Source organism: Cebidichthys violaceus, unplaced genomic scaffold (genome assembly GCF_023349555.1).
Source record: "Cebidichthys violaceus isolate CVI_PGR_0920_01 unplaced genomic scaffold, fCebVio1.0.p SCAF_12, whole genome shotgun sequence".
NCBI classification, from domain to species: domain Eukaryota; kingdom Metazoa; phylum Chordata; class Actinopteri; order Perciformes; family Stichaeidae; genus Cebidichthys; species Cebidichthys violaceus.
Window position 1 is genome coordinate 14,300,721 of NW_027176285.1, and position 18,716 is coordinate 14,319,436.

Sequence of the window (18,716 nt, forward strand, 5' to 3'; positions counted from 1 at the left end):
CTTTAATTGGCACTTAGGTCTGAGACGTCAGCGTGCTTTCGGGCATTAAAAGAGGAAAGAGGAGCTTGTTGTGGGAAATAGGTCGAAAACCCACCCCCCCAAAAAACGAGTGACGGGGGGGGGGGGGGCTGACGAGTTACTCATTATTTCGGTTAAAATGTCTCATTGTTGGGCTTTATCTTGTCGTCCTCCCGTTGAGTGGCTTGCTGTTGAGTGATCGCTCATTGAAACCCGCTGAACAATGCAGGCTGTAAAGTCCCTCCCAGTCAAAGTGCTCTCCATTGTTGTCCTTGAGTGCTTCAATTTGGGAGTCCCTTTTTTTAATTGGCGAACGCTGCTTCACAAAAAAAGGTGTCGCGAGGGGATTGTCATCCCGCTCGATAACGACACGCGGCTAAGCTGCGACAGCAAACCGTCCCGACTGCTCGCCGTGCTCCGGTTCTAGGAACAGGATTCAGCAAAGACACCTTTAAGGCGTGATGGTGGAGGCTTGAAGCTCTCGTGTAACTTCTCGTCGCCGCAACCGCTTCCTGTTGTCTTTTGATGTGAATGTGCTTTTAGAGCAGAGGTGCTCCGGGCTGTCGTAGAGCACATCGCGCGGTTTGCTCAGAGAAAATCAGACGACAAAAAACAACTGAGAGTGTGAAGTGTAGAGGAACCGTGAGCTGCACTCAGGAAGGACTCCAGACATGGGAGAGGAGAGGATGGGGGACTGTTGGAGTCACACCAAGGTTGTTTGTGTTTTTTGGTTCATCTTTAAAATTGTTCCGAGACGATCGTTCGGAAGTAGTTGCTTGTGTGTGTGTGTGTGTGTGTGTGTGTGTGTGTGTGCGTGTGTGTGTGTGTGTGTGTGCGTGTGTGCGTGTGCGTGTGTGTGTTCATTGCAGACGCTCTCTGTTGTGTACTGATGATGAATGTCAAGACGTGACCTCAGCCAACTGGAGGCTCATTTTTTTCCTCACAAGTGACGAGCAAACCGTTAATAATGAGTTCAGCCCCGGCAGCTGTATTTGGTTATCAGTAGTGCAGCGCTGCTAGTGTCTGTCTCTACTACGAACTACACGGCGCCCTCCGTAACTTAACGGGCCGCACTTCCATCCATGTGAAGGATTTCAAGAGACGTCTGCGACGTAGAACGTCAGCCACAGGCCAGGGAGGGTTGCAGGTGTTGAATGTATGTTGTGGAGAGTAGGTCAAACGCTTCTGTCTGATCAGTGGTTTAGAACAAAACGCATTGACCGACACATATACGCATGATTGATTTGGTTGAGACGAGGCAGATAGACAATATTCCCACGACAAATGAACAAAGGTAGAATTTTTAGACCTATAAGGTATTCCCAAACACTAAGACGGATAATATTTAAATTCAGCATTGCGTCCTGCATTATATGCATATCAATGTAATCATGTGATGATTAAATCTTTCAGTGTGTTTCTCTTCCTTGTTTCGTCAAATTGTTTCGTCAAATTGTCGTCTCCCTTGTATTCGAGTGATTTAATCATTTCGTCCTCTTCTTCTTCTTCTTCTTCTGCAGGATCAGTTTGACAACTTGGAGAAGCATACGCAGTGGGGGATCGAGTTTGTGGAGAAGTACACCAAATTTGTCAAGGAGAGATCGGAGATCGAGACCAGCTATGCAAAACAAATTAGGTGAGTGGCTTCATGTGAATCCATGTTCAGGGCTCGATGGAGGTGAAGGACCCCACCCTTCTGCAGCAGGGCCTGACCTTTCTGAAGTGTCCTTGGAACAGGAGACCGAATCCTCACCCGCTTTGTTGACAGTGACCTCTGACCTCCCTCTGGAGGGGGAAACCGACACAGGAATACATTAGCAGAGTTATATTAATAAGCAGAATTACTTTATGCATGTGTAGACGTAAATACACAGGGTTTCTATTCCCTCCTTTTTCATCTTTCTCTCTCTTTCTGTCTGCCTCTCACTCTCTCTTGTGCATGCACACTGTCTGCTGTTGCTAGCTTCTGCTTCAGGCAAGAGGAAGTCAGGTTGTGTGTGTGTGTGTGGGGGGTGGGGGCGGAGCTTGTGTTTCCATAGAGACTAGTAGGTATCAGCATTATCAACCCCAGGTCTGACCCAGATTTTATTTTTCTGTTTTTTTTCTCCAACCACAAGTGTCGGCCCGCCCCCTTCCTATGCTCCCCCCTCTCACACTCACACACACACACACACACACACACACACACACACACACACGCACACACACTGTTTTGGTGCAGTCATTGATTCTCTAAGGCAGTGATGCACTGAGAGGATCCATCTCTTAACTCCTCATGCATCCCAACACAGTAGGAGATACCCCCCACAAATCCTCATCTTTAAAGAGGCCGGGCAATATGGCTAATGCTCTAAGTATTGAACCCCCCCCCCCCTGTTTCATAGTGACCGGCCAATACCGATCTAGTATTCACATAGCAACAGATCCTCTACGGGCCTCACCACTCCTCTTTCAGAGCATTAAGTCGGCTTGAGATAATAGGACTATCCGTCTGTGTTTACATGCACGCATTACCAGCGCAGCACATCTCACAGACAACCACGTATCAAACCGATTCACCCGAATGGTGTTCCGTTCTCTCTCTTCCTACTCATTTGCATCTCAGAAACACTTACTTTTTACTGTATTCATGCCCGTTTGAATATACTTTTTCTTCATGTGATTTTACTTCATTTTACTTTGATCCTAAATACATTACCAGAAAAAAACCCCCCAAATTAAAGCAGAGTTTTGAACAAATAATGTGGTCCAAAAACATACGCACTCACAGATTCGCTCTTGCATTTCAATACATGCAAATATCCCATAATTCAATTAGTCAGCATCTGTGTACAGTGTGTTTGACAAAAGAACGGAGGGGGGGTGAGGGGGGGAGAGAGACTCATCTTGGCAGGTTAGCTTCTATAGAACTTCAGGCTCCACAGATGTTGCGGATGTTTTCAGTCAGTGTGCTTACACAGAGGTCCCGCTGTCAAACTGTGTCTGCTATATACACACACACACACACACACACACACACACACACACACACACACACACACACACACACACACACACACACATTGCTCATTGGCACACTTGTCAGAAAAAGGCTGCAATGAGGAAATCAGTCCGTACAGGATAGCCTGAGTCAGAGGGTTTCCTGTGTTTTTAACACACTGATCGTCTTTGTTGTGGGGCTACTTGGGCAAATCACAGGACTAATTATCCCTTTAGTTTTAAATCAACTTAGCTCATGAAAGCAGGCTTAATCTAACCAGGGGGGGGACGCTCAAATCAGAAGAAACGCCGGGCTGGTGGATCTAATAACGTAATGGAATTGGCCCTTTGATCTAGTCCTCTTTACTCTCATCCGTGTTGTCGGGGAGATTTTTCCTTTTGATCTCCTTTCTACATTCTGACACATCAAAACATGTAACACACGTGTGTTTTTAAAAACAAGTAATCTCACAGGTCTGGTTCTGCCAATGCTGGTTTACTGGGACATGAAATGATTAGTCTATTAATAAATAAGTGATGACTAAACAAGAATATATTCAGTAGATCGATACCGATGTCATAATCATAGACTGTGTATAAGAAGTGGACGTATCATCGTGACGTCACTCTTCGGTTTGTGGACTGTCCAGTTCGGCGATTTCACCATCGGCGTCTTTGATTACGGCCAACCGTTGAACGGAAGTTTCTCTATTTGGAATGCGGAGGACAGCGACCTGTCAATCACAGTAAGCCCGCCCTAAAGCATACTTTAAAACTACGCGGCATAGCCTCCGATCCGCCCCAAGCGAACGCCGCCTCTGGCTATCGCGCTGCTTCGTACCGTTTCTGCCGCACGCTGCACTAATCCATGAATAATCCTCTTCCACTGCGTCGATGTAAACATCAACGCTTCAGTCTAGTCATTGCAGGGCAATGCATTAATGCCTCCCCCTCCCCCACATTCCAGTCTGGCATAATCCATAACACAGTGGGAATAAAGTCCTGCTAACAAAGGAGACTGGGGGGGGGGGGGGGGGGGTCTGTATTTATTGCGGTTACAGTGTGAAGCAGCCATGTGGTATCATCTTCCAGAGACACACACACACACACACACACACCTGACAGCGGTTATTCCACTCTCCTAATTAAGCCGCGAGCCTTATTTTTGACAGGCTTGTTAAATATGTTACTGAGGTGAGCGGGCAGATACAATCTGTCACATGACATCTGCCTGTGAGTGACTGAATGAGTTAGTGGGAACTAGCACTATAATTAGAGATGGGGTGAGAAGGACGGACAGAGAGATCTGCCTAGCAACAGTGCGAACACCGCCGGGGAGGAGAGGCGTGGTGGGGGATGTGAGCAGAGCGACACACACACACACACACACACACACATCGCACATAGTTGTTGTTGTTTTTTTTTAACACGTGTATTATTTATTACAGTAGGAATTTGCATGCGACGTGTACAAGCGGAGGCGTACAGATTCCGTCCAGTGAGCACGGCGAATAGTCCGGAGCTTCGTTCGTTACGTTGAATACGTTGGAATTGTAAATATGTGTTTCCTTCATTGAAGGCTCTGGATCAGTGGGTAGACAGGGAACACCCGTCACCACGAGGTTGGCGGTTTGATGGCGGTGTCCTTGAGTGAGACACTAAATCTCAAGATGCCCACTGCTCCTAATCCTTAGGATGGGTTAATATGCACGAGGTCTAATTTCATGCATGTACCATTTCATGGACGAAATGAAGCTACAGTAATATTATCAGCACCAAACTAATTGTAGAGAAAGATTCCAGTGGTGGCAGAGTAGGACTGAATTATTTACAAAATCCACAAAATGTTTGAATCTAACAAAATATTCTGCTTCGATCCATAGTTGTTGGCTTTCAACCTTTTTTTTTTTTTTTTTTAAAAACCAACATTTGCTGCACAGCTGTATCGACGGGCCGCTCTAGCTGCAATCTAACATTTGCGTCGCTCTGTATCTTTGTTTTTTCCTGCACCGCTTGGCTGTTGGTTTTTTAAATTGAGAACGGAGCATCGGCGCGGCTGGCTGGGTGAGCGCTTAACACCGTCACGATGGAACGAACGTGACATGGTGCACTGTAACCTGTCGACGGCTGCTGGGTGGAGGGGAGGATATTAAAAAAGATAACCATAATGAAGGTTGTTATTCGCAGCCCGCTCCCAACAATATCAATTGACCGACAGCGTGTACGGTGACATATTCCCTTTCATCTCTACACATCTCATCTCGTGCCATTAACATGCAGCCAGAGTCAAAACGAGGCCAATGGGTGCATATTGAAAAGCGCGCTCGCTTCTGCTGACTGCTTCTGCATGACTCCTGGGGGAGTGGGGGGGGGGGGGTGGGGGGCATGATTCATGACCCGAAGAGAGGAAAATGTGGATGTAGTGGGAGCAGCAAGAAGCACTCTGCTGGATTGAATGGTGGACTGGATGATGCTTTGGCAGGTCCATAAGGCCAGTGTCAGGGAAACATAATGGGGAAGGGTGCACCGGCCCGTCTGCAGACCATCTTAAGAAAGATACCGTCGGAAAAATGTCTGACCGGTCTGAACTCTTTTGTCCTCGCAGGAATTTATCAAAGAAGTATCAACCCAAGAAGAACTCACGAGAAGAGGATGAGAGCAAGTAAGTTAACGGATGAATCAAAAATTGTTTTCGGAAGATACGCTGACAGGCATTTTCTTTCTGGCGGAGAATAAACATGACCACCTGTATGACGGCGAGGTGACGTTTTTTTACAGGCAGAATTTGGTTATTGTCGGACAGGGCCCGTTTCCAGTCTTTATGCTAAGCTAACTGCTAGCTGCAGCCTTGTGTCTCACCTTATTCTCCGCCAGAAAACAAAGAAAAGGGTATTTTCTCAAAAATGTCGCACCATTCCTTTAATCCATACTGTCCTCTGACATCACTTCCTGTCTCTCACCAGGTACACCTTCTGTCGAGCCTTCCTGACGTCCCTGAACGAGTTGAACGACTACGCGGGTCAACACGAGGTCATAGCGGAGAACCTGACGTCGCAAATCATCTGCGAGCTTTCGCGCTACCTGCAGGAGCTCAAGTCTGAGAGGAAATCGGTGGGACGCGTTTTTTTTTTATATTTTCATCTATGGTATTGCTAGTTCCTCCTCATCTTGTCGTTCTGCCCATTATTGCCAGTGCTTTAAATGAAACATAGACAGAAGGATACGGATTCTGTAATAGAAGAAAATGAGACACCGGCCTACGAGAAATGAAGTAGTCCATTCCCCGCCGCATACTCTATGCTCCATGCGCTGAGGTCATCGCTGAGTAAATATAGATACACCCCGAAGGCTCGCCAGCAGTGCAGAACGTGCCTGACCGAGTCCTTTTTATGGAACTCAGTCACCGTCTCTCCCTATCATTACAGGCTCATTTCTCTCTTTTATGAAGCGTCTTCCAAAAGATTTTATGCTCCCGCGCTGCACTGTTCTTAAACGCCGAAGTCACTTTGGTCCTCACCGTTACTAAAGTGATTTAGAAGAGCGGTGGACCTGCTGCGCTGATGATTCACAGATAACAGTGTGGGCGGCCATTAAAGACATAGAGTAAGTGGAGGAGCAGAGAGAAAACTACCCAGCTGGAGAAGAGGGAAAAGAAAAGAAAGAAAAAAAAAAAGTACTTTCTGAAAAATCTGTCGTGGACTCTTGTGTCACGGAAGTCCAGCTGAGGGAACTGGAGTGGAAAACCAAAACCAGAGGGCTGCTCAGAGGCACAGTGGCCTTTTTTTTTTTTTTTTTTTAGTGGTAGATGTGCACAACTGCGTTGCTGCATCTGCTACCTGAATACAGGAAGCCCTGTGTCGCATGATCAGTTTAGATTTCCAGCTTGGTTTTTAGGGGATTTCTAGCGATTCGGAAGGGGAATCACCCACCGCCCCCGGGCCTGTTCTGCTCTTTGGGCTTTGGATTAGCCTGGCATGGTTTGGCGTGGCATAGTGTCTGTATCTCTAGTGTCCACATAGAGGGACCAGGGTCAGGCCCATGCTGTCCAGAGGCTGCAGGATGTCACTCTGACACCTCTCTTCCTTCTCACTTCAGTTTTCCGCTATTTTATTTCTAAATATAAACAGTTTTCCCTCTCTCTCTCTCTCTCTCTCTCTCTCTCTCTCTCTCTCTCTCTCTCTCTCTCTCTCTCTCTCTCCTAGTTTGTCATGTGTCTGCTTCTCGTGACTAAAACAAGGCATGGGGGGGGGGTTTCCCCCCTTCATAGCATGAACCCAAAAGAGTGTCTTTTCTGAACAGAAGATCGTTTCATCCAACAGTCATTGAGCAAATAGTTTCTCAGTCGTATTCAGAACGCTCATCCTCGGAGGGCAAATGTGTCCCATTTAGCTTTTTTTTTTTTTTTTTTTTCTTTTCATTCAGTGACACACTCGCATCCTCAGCACACTCGTGAATAATGGAGAACAACACTAAGTAATTGTATGTGATTCCTTAATGCGGCAAGGGCTGCTGAGGTGAAGCAGAATTCCTGGTAGCAGAGGGGAGCGAGGCAGACAGGGAGTTACAGGCAGTTGGATGGCTGGGTCAAACGGAGGATAAACAAGGGGGGGCTGGAATCCCGAGACCTGGACAACAAGGGAAAACTGAACCCGGGGCTTTTATGCAGCAGAGAGTTGTAGGTGGCTCGATTGCAGATGAGCAGCAGATGTGCAGGCTTGAGTGGCAGCAGCCAGTCAGGAAACGACACAAACAGGAACATGCAAACACGACGGGGAAAGGGGAGACTAGGACCCGGACATCAAGGGGTTGAAAAGGCTGCTGAGCTACTATTAGAAAAGTGAAAGGTGTTAGTAAAGCAGCCATGACTTCCCCCGGCTTCCTCGTCATTCTCAGCTCTGGTTTCATTCACATGAATCTCTCAGCACCACTCTGTGTTTTCTCAGTTGTAACTTTTCTTTTTTTTTTTTTGTCAGACAAAGCTATGCAGGCCGACCCAGACACTGGGATTAGAGGAGGGTCAGGTCCCGCCTTTCCTGGGTTTATACAGAGTTTATTGGACAGGCAAAAGTCCACCCTAAAAAACCTGAAGGAGAAAGAAAAATAATACCTCATTAGTTCCTCATGTGGGGCTGTGTTTTGTAACTCTGCCCACCTCCCGTCGCCGTTTCCCTGAGTGAACCTCTCGCTAAGCTCAGCGTGGGGTGCCACAGGAGGTGAGGCCAAGAATGTTCTCTGAAAGGATTTGATCTGAGAGCAGCTCTACTTGTTTTTACAAAAGTGGAACCTGGTTTTTTTTATAGGTCAGAACGCTCCGTTATGCAAACATGTTTCTCTCACTCGATTTGAATCATAAAAGGCACGGGAAGAAATCTCAAAATTAGATCACGACCTCGGTGAGATGCCGCGTCGTTCCCCGGGCATCGCTGTGTTTATGGTCTGATGGCGTAATGGGCAATGATGAAGAGCAGGCAGGGTTAATACGGGAGGAAGAGCCTAAGTCTCACCGGACTGCGATTGTGCTGAGGGATCATGATAGAAGGTGTTTCGGTCAGCGCTCCAGGCCTCTGATCACAGGGCTTAGGTCTTCCCTCTAATGAGGATTGATGAAGACCCTTAAAGACTCGGCAAGACCCCCAGAGACTTCCATGTACGGTAACATTTACAAATGTCTCCATACTGTATTTATCTATATCTATAGGGCCGTGATGCGATACGTGTAATGACACAGGGATTATGATTCAATATTAATATGAATGAAATCAGAACAGTGGGATATTGCGTTTGCCTTCATCACATTAGTCCCTCTCTTATCTCTGTAACATTCGTCATCATCGCTCAGCTCTTTGTACAATCGGAGACGCTTTCTGAAAAAAATCTTCGCACGAATAATATTAACAATTCGATACAGTATCGCACTCGAGCGTATCCCATATTTTCTAACCCCGACATGTGTTAATGAAGTCCACCTGAGGATCAGTTCAGCGTGTGCTCTTTTTCAGTCCATTTGTGCCATCAGCACATAATTATATCTATCGGCGTTGGGGGGGGGGGGGGGGGGGTTATCCGTCTCATCCTGCTGCGATGTGACATGTTCAACCAGCTAGAAACCAGCAATTTGGCGTCAGCTGAAAACTCTTAATACGCTGTAAAACATCTTTAGGTGGTTTTTGGCAGAAGATGGCGTCCTCGTTTATCTCTAGGCAGAGAGGAGACGCTGTGTCTCTCTGGAGTGTCCTCGAATGCCTTCTCGTGTTGAGTGGAAAAGACAAATAGGAAGCTGAGGGGGAGAATTGATCGCGGATCTTTTTCCACAGCCGCTGTGCGAACGCGTCGGCGTAGAACACCTCTAATGGTCTAAGCATGAGGGGAGGAGTCAGTGGAGCTCCTCGTGAGGTTTAACCATCTCTAGATCTTGTATGACGTGTGGCTATTCCTAGTACCTGATGATTATATGTGTGTTGACAACTGTACAGGACTGCAGGTGCGCATTCCTGTGAACCAAGTCACGGCAATGAATGACTGACAGACCGAGTTTAGAGCTCGTGTGTGTGTGTGTGTGTGTGTGTGTGTGTGCGTGTGTGCGCACAGGCTCCGCCCCTCGAGCGAGTAGACTCAAAAAGTGCAAATTCCGGTGCTGCGAGGGACGTTTTTGGAGCGGCGGCGGAGGACGTTTCGCCTCGTGTCTTTGTCTTTTTGCGTGTCACAGACGAGCCTCATCACAGCGTGTCAGTCTCACCGCAGCATGACAGCAGAAAGTAGAGCCGCTCTACTGAAGGCCGGCGGTAGATAGGAGCCGCTGTAGCTCATGCTTGAGACGCCGTAAAAATAGACTATTTAAAATAAAATTGTATTGATTGACTTCACTCTCTGCTCAGGATGCCAGTACTGCACTCTGTCCTTACTTTTCATACAGATGTTTGCTCTGAATCCCGTATTTAGAACATTTAAGTTATTAAATCTGCTGATCTAATGCCTTTTAGATGTTTTAATAATCATATTTTCCAGTTCTTTCTGTCTTTCCGTTTGAAATCCGGGTTAAGAATCTGTTCACTCTGGTTGTGTCTGGGTAACTGAGAGTGGCGGCTTCAGGTCAGCGACCTGTTGAAGTGTCCCAGATATCCCCGAACAGCGCCAGCACTCGCATGCCGTTACTGAGAAGGACGTGTGGGAGGAAGACGGGGTCCGTGAAACACAAGGACCGGGTGAACCGAGGGGTGTCTCTGCAGTCTATGCGTTGAAACACAGAGAGGCCAACCACATACCTGCGTCCCAGATGGCCGTTAGTCACAAGCGATGATGTTTGAAAGCGAATGAGCTCATGTTTCTTTGGTCTTCGTCCTCCGGCAGCATCTCGTGATTCTAAACGAGCTGTTCTGGTGAATAGTTTGTTTATCTGTGTGTGACGGATGCTGGATATTTTTCAGATATGTTGTTATGGAGACAAATGTTTGGTTGAAAGGAATGCTCCACAGCAACAGTGATGTCACCCGGTCTTGTGCTGCACGTTGTGGAAAAAAAAAAAAAAAGGGCTTCTTTGTGTCTTCACTGTATCTTATCATAAGACATATTTCCAGAACTGAAGAATCTTCTTATCGTACGGGAATTTAAAGGTCGGGGTCTTAACGGCGGTTTGTAAAAAAAACAAACAACTAAAAGCTTGATTATTCATCGGTGAGAGGCACCGCGATGTCCCATGTTCTGTTCGAGCTGAAATACTTCCTCTGAAACGCTGGAGCGCTTCCTTATTTCGCTCAGCTTCCCTCGAAACTTCAGGATATGAGAAGTGTGACTATTTGAGGCGAACCAGGGCCACATTCTCACTACTCTCGTGTTCAGGTGAGAGTGACCTTTTAGGACGCCTTCATTCCACATCTCTTGCTTGTGTGTAGTACACAGAGCACTGAGGACTTTGCTTGTACTTGTACTTGTAAAGCGGCCCGGTCCTTCATTGAGCCGCGGCATCGATATTCAGCTCAGCTCCTGACCCGAGCTTCAGTCGGCGTATCCAGGAGATGCCTCATTGACAGTCAAGTCTCAGTGGCATATTCATTTCAACTCGTTTCTTTTGAGGATTTTCCTTCTTTTTCTTTTTCTTTTCTTCTTTTTTTTGCAGATTAACGTGACCACAGGCAATGGGAGGAATTATCCGCATGCTTGATAAGTCGTCGCAATTTAATTTCCAAAAGGTTTTTAAATTGGTGCTCTTAGGTCTGGCTGTGATCCACACACACACACACACACACACACACACACACACACACACACACACACACACAGAGAGCTGTGAGAGGTGCTCTGCCTCCGGGCCAAGTGCTCTGGTCCCCCGGAGCGAGAGAGAGAGAGAGAGAGAGAGAGAGAGAGAGAGAGAGAGAGAGAAAGAGAAAGAGAAAGAGAGAGAGAGAGAGAGAGGCCAAGTGAGGCCTTTAACAAAAAACACACACACACACATCGTATGTGCTGTGTGTTCACACACACACAGCTGCCATCTAGCCTCGTCTAATACGCAACACCTAACAGTGCCATAATCCACTGTGACCTGTTCTGTCTCCCGCCCTAGATTACCACATCTGGCTTCCATGTTTTATCTCATGTTAACGTTCACTGCCTCTTCTGCTACTTTCTCTCCTCTGACGGTTGTAACGGTCACGCTCCCTAAGTGTCTGTCCCTGTGGTCCCCTGGACATTTAGTACAGCTGAGGCTGATGGGAAGTTTAAAAATGTTGATCCGATGGTGGCGCTAGCGGAGAAATCAGGGGGGGGTCACCAAGTTGCAAGTAATTACAATTCATCCTGAAGGGGACACGTGTGTACCAAATGGTGATATATTCAATAATAGTTGAGATATGTCCGTTGTTGTTCATTGCCTTTTTTCAACTAAATAGATCTCTTCTGTTTCGATACATTCCTTGTTTAAGAATTGTGCAGATGAAGCCTCTTGTGCTGAGTAACTAAATGAGGTCACCTTCCACGTTTGCGTAGAGCCCTAGCAGAAGGCACGGAGGACAGTCATATTTCTTTAGCTACATAAACCTTGCCGCCGTCACCGCGCTGTGCACATGACATGTGACTCTGGTAATGGGGAACAGACGCTGTTCTTGTGAAGCTGCGCGCTGTTATCGGTCCCTCGGTTGTCATCGTCGCTTGATCTACAGTATGTTTGACCTTTTTGAAGTTTATTGGAATCTCCGCTTAGTACAAAGCCTTCACTCAGTTTGATTTTTTTTAGCGTTGGCGCTAAATGTATGTTGAAATTCGTAGCGTTGTTCTTTCTCGGTGCACCTGTGTAGATCTGATGACGCGGCTGCTCATTAATCAAACCGACCTAAAGCTTCACTCTATGCTTGTATCTCTGAGAGTTAAGCCTGTGGACTGAATGGTCATAATTTGTAACGTAGCTACAGCGTAGTGTCTGTGTGAATTTGCCCTACTTTCTCAGCTTACATTAATACTTCCCTGACACACTGTGAGTAATATTCATAGTGTTTAATGGTATGGTTGAGACCTCATTTCAACTGCTTCTAATTTATTATCCCCACTATGTCGAGGTCACCTGCTTTCAAATCCCTTAAGCTTATGAATAGGATGATAATATTTCAATATTTTTTTTTTTTCTCCCCCATCACAGCACTTCCATGATGGTCGTAAGGCACAGCAGCACATTGAGAGCTCGTGGAAACAGCTGGAATCGGTAAGTGACCCCCATTAATGCGCAGTTACCACAACTGTACACCAGCAGCAGTGGTGAGCACCGGTGGTACAGTGACTCAAGAGAGACAAAAGTAGAACATTATAAACAAAGTATCTACTTTAAACCTCAAAAGAACAATCATTGTTTATTCATGCAAGTTGCTTATTAGAAGCTTATTAAAAATGAGAAGCTGTGTGACGTTACCTGAATGTTTTCTACATTTCTGTTTGGTAATAAACAAGACGAATGAGAGGGGAAAAGGTTTGATAAGAGATATCTGCATTCATTAGCTTCAATGCTAACAAATGCAGGTATTTTGCCATTTTATCCTAAAGTGGAACCAGTCGTCAGAACCCAACCTCAGTGATGACATGCGGTATTTGTCTATATGTCATCGTCTATATGTGCATTCAGCTTTAGGTATTATTTCAATCATTCATCAAATACATAAAAGGTTTAAAATTGCCCCCCCCAAAAAAAAGGAATAAAATCTGAAATAAAACTGTGCAGAGATGGTCTATTGATGTAAACGGCTCCAAGGCTGTACCCTCAGTCATCAGCAGCCTTATGCTCGATCAACATCAACGCTACATGCTACTAAAGCGCATGCTTTAACCGACACTTAAGGAGGAGCAGGAGGACTATGAAGTGTATCATCATCGACTGCTGAGGGAGAACAGTTTGTTTCTAACTGGACAAAAAAGGAAATATCAGTAGGAGGCCGTGTACAGAGCCCTGAGGAACCTCATGGTCTGTCGCCTCACACAATGTGACAGTTAGTGGAGTCAAAATGGAGACTGGGCAACGGATATACGCATGGGAGGAATATATAAGACAAGTCATGTTGGTTTAAAGCTTACTGAGGCTTTTAATTTCATGATTTGTATTGTTCTCTCCAGGGAGGCGGATCTACTATAAACATCAGACAGACAGAACATGTGCTGTACTGAATAGTTCAAAGCTTCATTCCTAACATTGAAATTCTAAATCATAATTTCAATTCGGTGCAGCTTTTTCTAATCATTCTGTTTGAAGCTGGTAATTCTGCATAGTTGCAGATACAGATTAGGCTAAACTAATACTATTAGTATTGCACACAAATTCACATCGGACAAAATATTCAGCTTTATATAAAAAGCTGAATATTATCTTATTGTTTTTTTAGAGAGATGAGACATGAAATATGACGACAGACCTTTGAAGTTTTATTAAAAAAAACCTCAGTAAGAAGCCTCGAATGGAAAAAAAAATGTGGTTCAGCCCTGAAGCAGAACCAGAAACACAAAAGTTTCACTTTGTGTGCCCTTTTAGCTGTCAGTTGGCTGAGAGAGAGAGAGAGAGAGAGAGAGAGAGAGAGAGATATGCATAACTGGCCTGTCCTCCTCAAACTTTAGCTGTGCGTTCAATGCTCCCATTGTGTGCGAGGCAGATAGGCACAGTTCAGAGTGCGCGCCGGCCCAACAAACACGGATTGTTCACCCGAGAGAGGGGTCGACAGAGGGTTGAATGAATGCTTGTTTTTCCGTACACAAATGGCCACTATGGACGTTTGTTTAATCTGCAGACTTTTAGACCCCCACCGCTGTGTCAGCGGCATGAACCGACCTCCGTCACACACAATGCTGCCGAAACCTATACGTGACGTGCGTGTTACATGTTGTGACGCTCGTCGAATTTGCTTTTCTGTCTTGTTTTTTTTTCCAGTGTAAAAGGAGGTTTGAGAGGGACTGCAAAGAGGCAGACAGAGCACAGCAATACTTCGAGAGGATGGACGCCGACATTAACGTGACTAAGGCCGACGTGGAAAAGGTAATGGCGTCAGCAAACCACCGATCACGCGAGCTTGTCCCGCGCCCTCCGCGCTTTATACACAGTTGCCTGGCCTTCCTCACCCTCCCACTTTGCACCCTGCACCTTTCTCCCGCCATTTTACTTTTACGCTCTCCTCGTTCGACGGAGCCCGAAGGACAGCCTGCATTAAGTGACCGTGAGTTTGACGCCAGGGGGGGGGGTGTAAAAGCTGGCGTTGTCTCAGCGGCGCAGTGATCTGCTTCTAAACACAGCTGATGGCTGCACCGAGTCCTCATTATCACCGCCGAGCAGATCCCAGACACTCTGCCGGTCTGTGTGGGCCTTAGCAACAGAGAGGACTTTGTGTCCATGGTGGCGCTTGTGTGTGTGTGTGTGTGTGTGTGTGTGTGTGAGTGTGTCTATGTGTGTTTCGCTCTTTTACAGTTTGTCCTCTCTGTGATAATACATACTCGAAAACATGCAGCGATCGCCCAATTCTCAGGCCTTAAAAGACACACAGAGCACCCCCCCTCCGGGCCTGTAGCTGATGTCATTTCCTGTTGTCACAACCAATTAAAAGAGCCCTTTTAAAAATCTTTCACCCACATGGCTCCCACGCCCGCAAGGCATCATGGGTCAGCAGCGCGTGCTCTCGCCGCTTCATCAGCTGTTGGAGCGGAGCTCGGGCTCAGAGTTGACACAGTTCAGACCCGATTATTATGCAAATACGGGCTGGAATAAAGAGCCTTTTCTGCTCTCTGGACATGCAGCCAAAGAGCTACAATAGGCTTAGGCTAACACTGAACTCGACTGGTAAGACCCGGCACAGCAGCTCAAGAAACTAGTGGTGACACAAGAGCAGTGTTGTGTCCGATTACACTCATTTCATTTATCGAAGCATGAAAGACTCCTACATCACACAGCATTCAGAGCTTTAGTTAGTATCACTGTTTGTGTAAAGTGATAATGTAAACAGCTGTTTATTATGCGAGATATTTCACTCAACCGTACAGGATTGCTTGTGTGTATTATTTACATCTCTGATGTTCTGTTTAGTTTCCATTCACGCCTCGGAAATTCAACTTCCATTCAATATCTGTCGGTGCTTTAATAGAGCAGCCACTTTGGAAAATATTGATCTGCTTGAGTATTGAGATTTTACGTTTTGTGAGACTGTACATGTCCCCAAAAACTGTGTTTTTAATTATTTGTCTGCCACAAAATTCTGCAATTCAACAGTGGTTTCATTTTGTGTTGCGTTTGAACCCTGATGCCAGAAAGCAGTGATGTAATTGAACCTCAGGCTTTCGTAACATGGTGAATACAATGGAGTCTCCTCTTTATTTCAAAAAGAATCAAAAACATGTCGCCTTCCTCTCGTCTTACCCTCACTCTAGAATGATTTACATAAAGCTGAAGTTAAGTTGGGAAGCTTTAGAAGCCTCACTCAAGTCCACTCTTTCCAGACTTCGATAATGAAGGCGCTGAAGTTGTTATGAATAGGCCGTAATCATAAGAATAAGCGCCAGGTTGAAAGATGCCACGTTTTTCCGGTGAATGTGATGCTTTTTTTTTTCTCGACGTTCGCTGTCAGATAAGCCTCTGATTCGTTCCAGAACAAACAGAGTGTTCCTGGAAAAAAAACAACAGGCTGCAGTGAAATAGATGAGATCTAATCCAAAAGCCTTCGTTATGCATTAGAATATGGTGAGCAGCAATGTAAACTATATCATAAATGCAGTAAATGAGCTGAGAAAAAAAATATCCGTATGGTCTTATCATTCAGAAACTTAAAGTAATGTAAAACTTGTTATAAGATGATGTGGCAAACATTACCAGGTTCCTTAATAGTCATAACGAATGTTTGGTTTTCAGTATCTGGCGCTGGTTTTCCACCGCAAACAGCTCTCTTTCTCACCTCCTCACATTGGTCAGACATGTAAAACTCATATCTAGACTAATATCAGTCACTGTGGAAGATGATTGGACTTTCCTCCCACATCTGTACTTTCTCTGTACTTTATTGGTGTGTTGTATCTGTGGTATAAAATCTGTCAAGTGAACAAAGTGTGTGCGAATCTAAGAAGAAAGAAAAAGGAAGTGCTCATTCTTTATCGTCTGTGGTTCAGACACTCGGGCTGCGATGCCTCACGACTTAGTTCTTTCGCTCAGAGTATATCGTTACTATTAAACTTCTATCATTACATTTTTTTTTTTTTATTGTTTTTTTTGGTAAGAAACAGATTTGGTCATTAAACTAAAGCACAGAGAAGGAACAGTCCATGAGTCACAAAGTGCTATTTTCTCTGCAGAGGCGTATTCCTTTCATTATCGCGAGGGGGCCGAGGAACGACGTGTCACAACCTCGGACTACTTTGTGTTGCAGTCGCAGCTAAAGCCTTTTGGGGTTGCAGTAGGTCTGTGTTGGTCTGTGATAGGCGAAAAAACACGTGTTTGTTGTCAGCTTCGTTGTGTGTACATTCAAACGCTGAAGCTAAAGGTCACTTTTAGGATCTGACGAGCTAGAAACCAAGAAATCAACTTTCTCAGTCACTTGTCTGTCACAACAAAAGGAGAACGGAACCGATAAATCTCCAGGAGTTGCTCCTTGTGTGTGATGTAAGGCCTAAAAGCTGCTGTTTGTTTGAGCTGAGGTATTGTGGGTTTTCTGTGCAGCTGGAGGAAAAACCTCTAACTGTTCCCTCTCCTCTTCTTGGCAAGCAAATCCCTCAATTTGGGGTTTGGATTGACAGCCCAGATATCCACAAAGGCTGTTAACAGTTCTTTTAAAAAAAAGGAACCCCGGCTCACACACTCACAGACTTCTCTGTCGTTGAGCTCCTCAGTCATGAAGTATATAGAATAACACAGTGCCCTCCTCTCCGGGTCTGTTCTGCCGTACTCATACCAGAAGAGCGTGGCGAACCCTCTTCCAGTATTTCGTGTCGTGATTGCATTTGCTTACACTAATGCCAACTTCCCCTTTTTGTGAGTGATGACACGCCCGGTGGTCCAGGAAGTGCGTCTATGGCAACTTCTTGTTTAGCTGGAAACGGCTAACAATCCTTTTTTTTTTGTTTGTGTGTGTTTGTATATCTATTTTTTTTTTAATGCCATGCCTTGAAGCGAAGTTCCCACAAGGTAGGTCCGGCGCACAGAGAGCCTGTTATATCTGTGGGAACACACACTGTCTCGACTCGTGTCTCGACCCACACACACGCACACACACACACACACACACACACACACACACACACACACACGCACACACACACACACACACACACACATGCTCTCCCGTGGAGCCTCGACCGGGTCCCTGTAAACACGCCCTGTCCTGTCTGACTGTGATCTGCTCCCCGTACAGTGGCTTGTCTCGCTGTCTTCTGCTGAACACTTTGTGTGTGTGTGTGTGTGTGTGTGTGTGTGTGTGTGTGTGTGTGTGTGATGTAAGCAAAATCAAAAAAAATCTTCATAGATAGATATTTATACAGATACTGATGGAAATTGATAAACACAGAGACGTGAGCAACAGAGAAATAAATTGCAGGTTATTTCCAGAACACGACCACAGGATGTGATGTTGCTGCAAGTTTCGATTTTTCTGCCACGTTGCCATGGCGATGGTGTTTGCCCTCATCTTTTCACAACACATTCGGCACCATTTTGCATGCACACGCGCCGGCGTAGCACACACACACACACACACACACACACACACGCACACACCCCTCAATGCATGCTCACAGGCCTGCATGTAGATTTTAAACAGCTGGACTTCCACATGTGCTTTTTAGCTCTCCTCTAGATTCCACATTCCTCTTCTCGAGGACTGTGACTATCTTTTTCCAGCCGAGGCATTAATTGTCATCCCTCCTGTGCTGGAAGTAGTGTACCTTTTGTGTCTGACGAGTGTCTCCACTCTGATGTCTTCTCGTATGTCCTCTATTACTTACCCATATGTATGTGTGTGTGTGTGTGTGTGTGTGTGTGTGTGTGTGTGTGTGTGTGAGCGCTGAGAGACTCTCTTGCCTCAGAGTGGTGCGTGGGTGAAAATTGGACAGAGCCCTCGAAATGTTTCCCACAGGGCCGCAACAGATCAGGGTTATGTTCCCACTACTGCCCCACACTGTTAAATGGCTGCACTGCACTGCCCCCCCCCCCCCCTGTGCATCTGCATTCAGTTGACCACATGCTACCGCGGGTTCATAAGGTTATTCTGTACAATAGGTGACCCAAT

The 18,716-nt window shown here is 45.9% G+C and overlaps 1 protein-coding gene across 5 annotated transcripts in view; it reads left to right on the plus strand.

The window, feature by feature from the left end:
- Positions 1-610: 610 nt before the first annotated feature.
- The window catches only part of fnbp1b (formin binding protein 1b), a 34,464-nt gene continuing 16,358 nt past the window's right edge, over positions 611-18,716 (plus strand). Inside the window, exons 1-7 of one of the 5 annotated variants that reach the window (XM_068706615.1) lie at positions 611-731; positions 1,539-1,654; positions 5,603-5,659; positions 5,961-6,108; positions 12,623-12,685; positions 14,390-14,494; positions 17,603-17,617. In XM_068706615.1, the coding sequence (XP_068562716.1) occupies positions 690-731; positions 1,539-1,654; positions 5,603-5,659; positions 5,961-6,108; positions 12,623-12,685; positions 14,390-14,494; positions 17,603-17,617 (546 nt within the window). In that variant the 5' untranslated portion in view covers positions 611-689. The remainder of the gene's footprint in view (positions 732-1,538; positions 1,655-5,602; positions 5,660-5,960; positions 6,109-12,622; positions 12,686-14,389; positions 14,495-17,602; positions 17,618-18,716) is intronic. The other 4 variants (XM_068706616.1, XM_068706617.1, XM_068706618.1 and 1 more) reach the window with 4 other exon arrangements.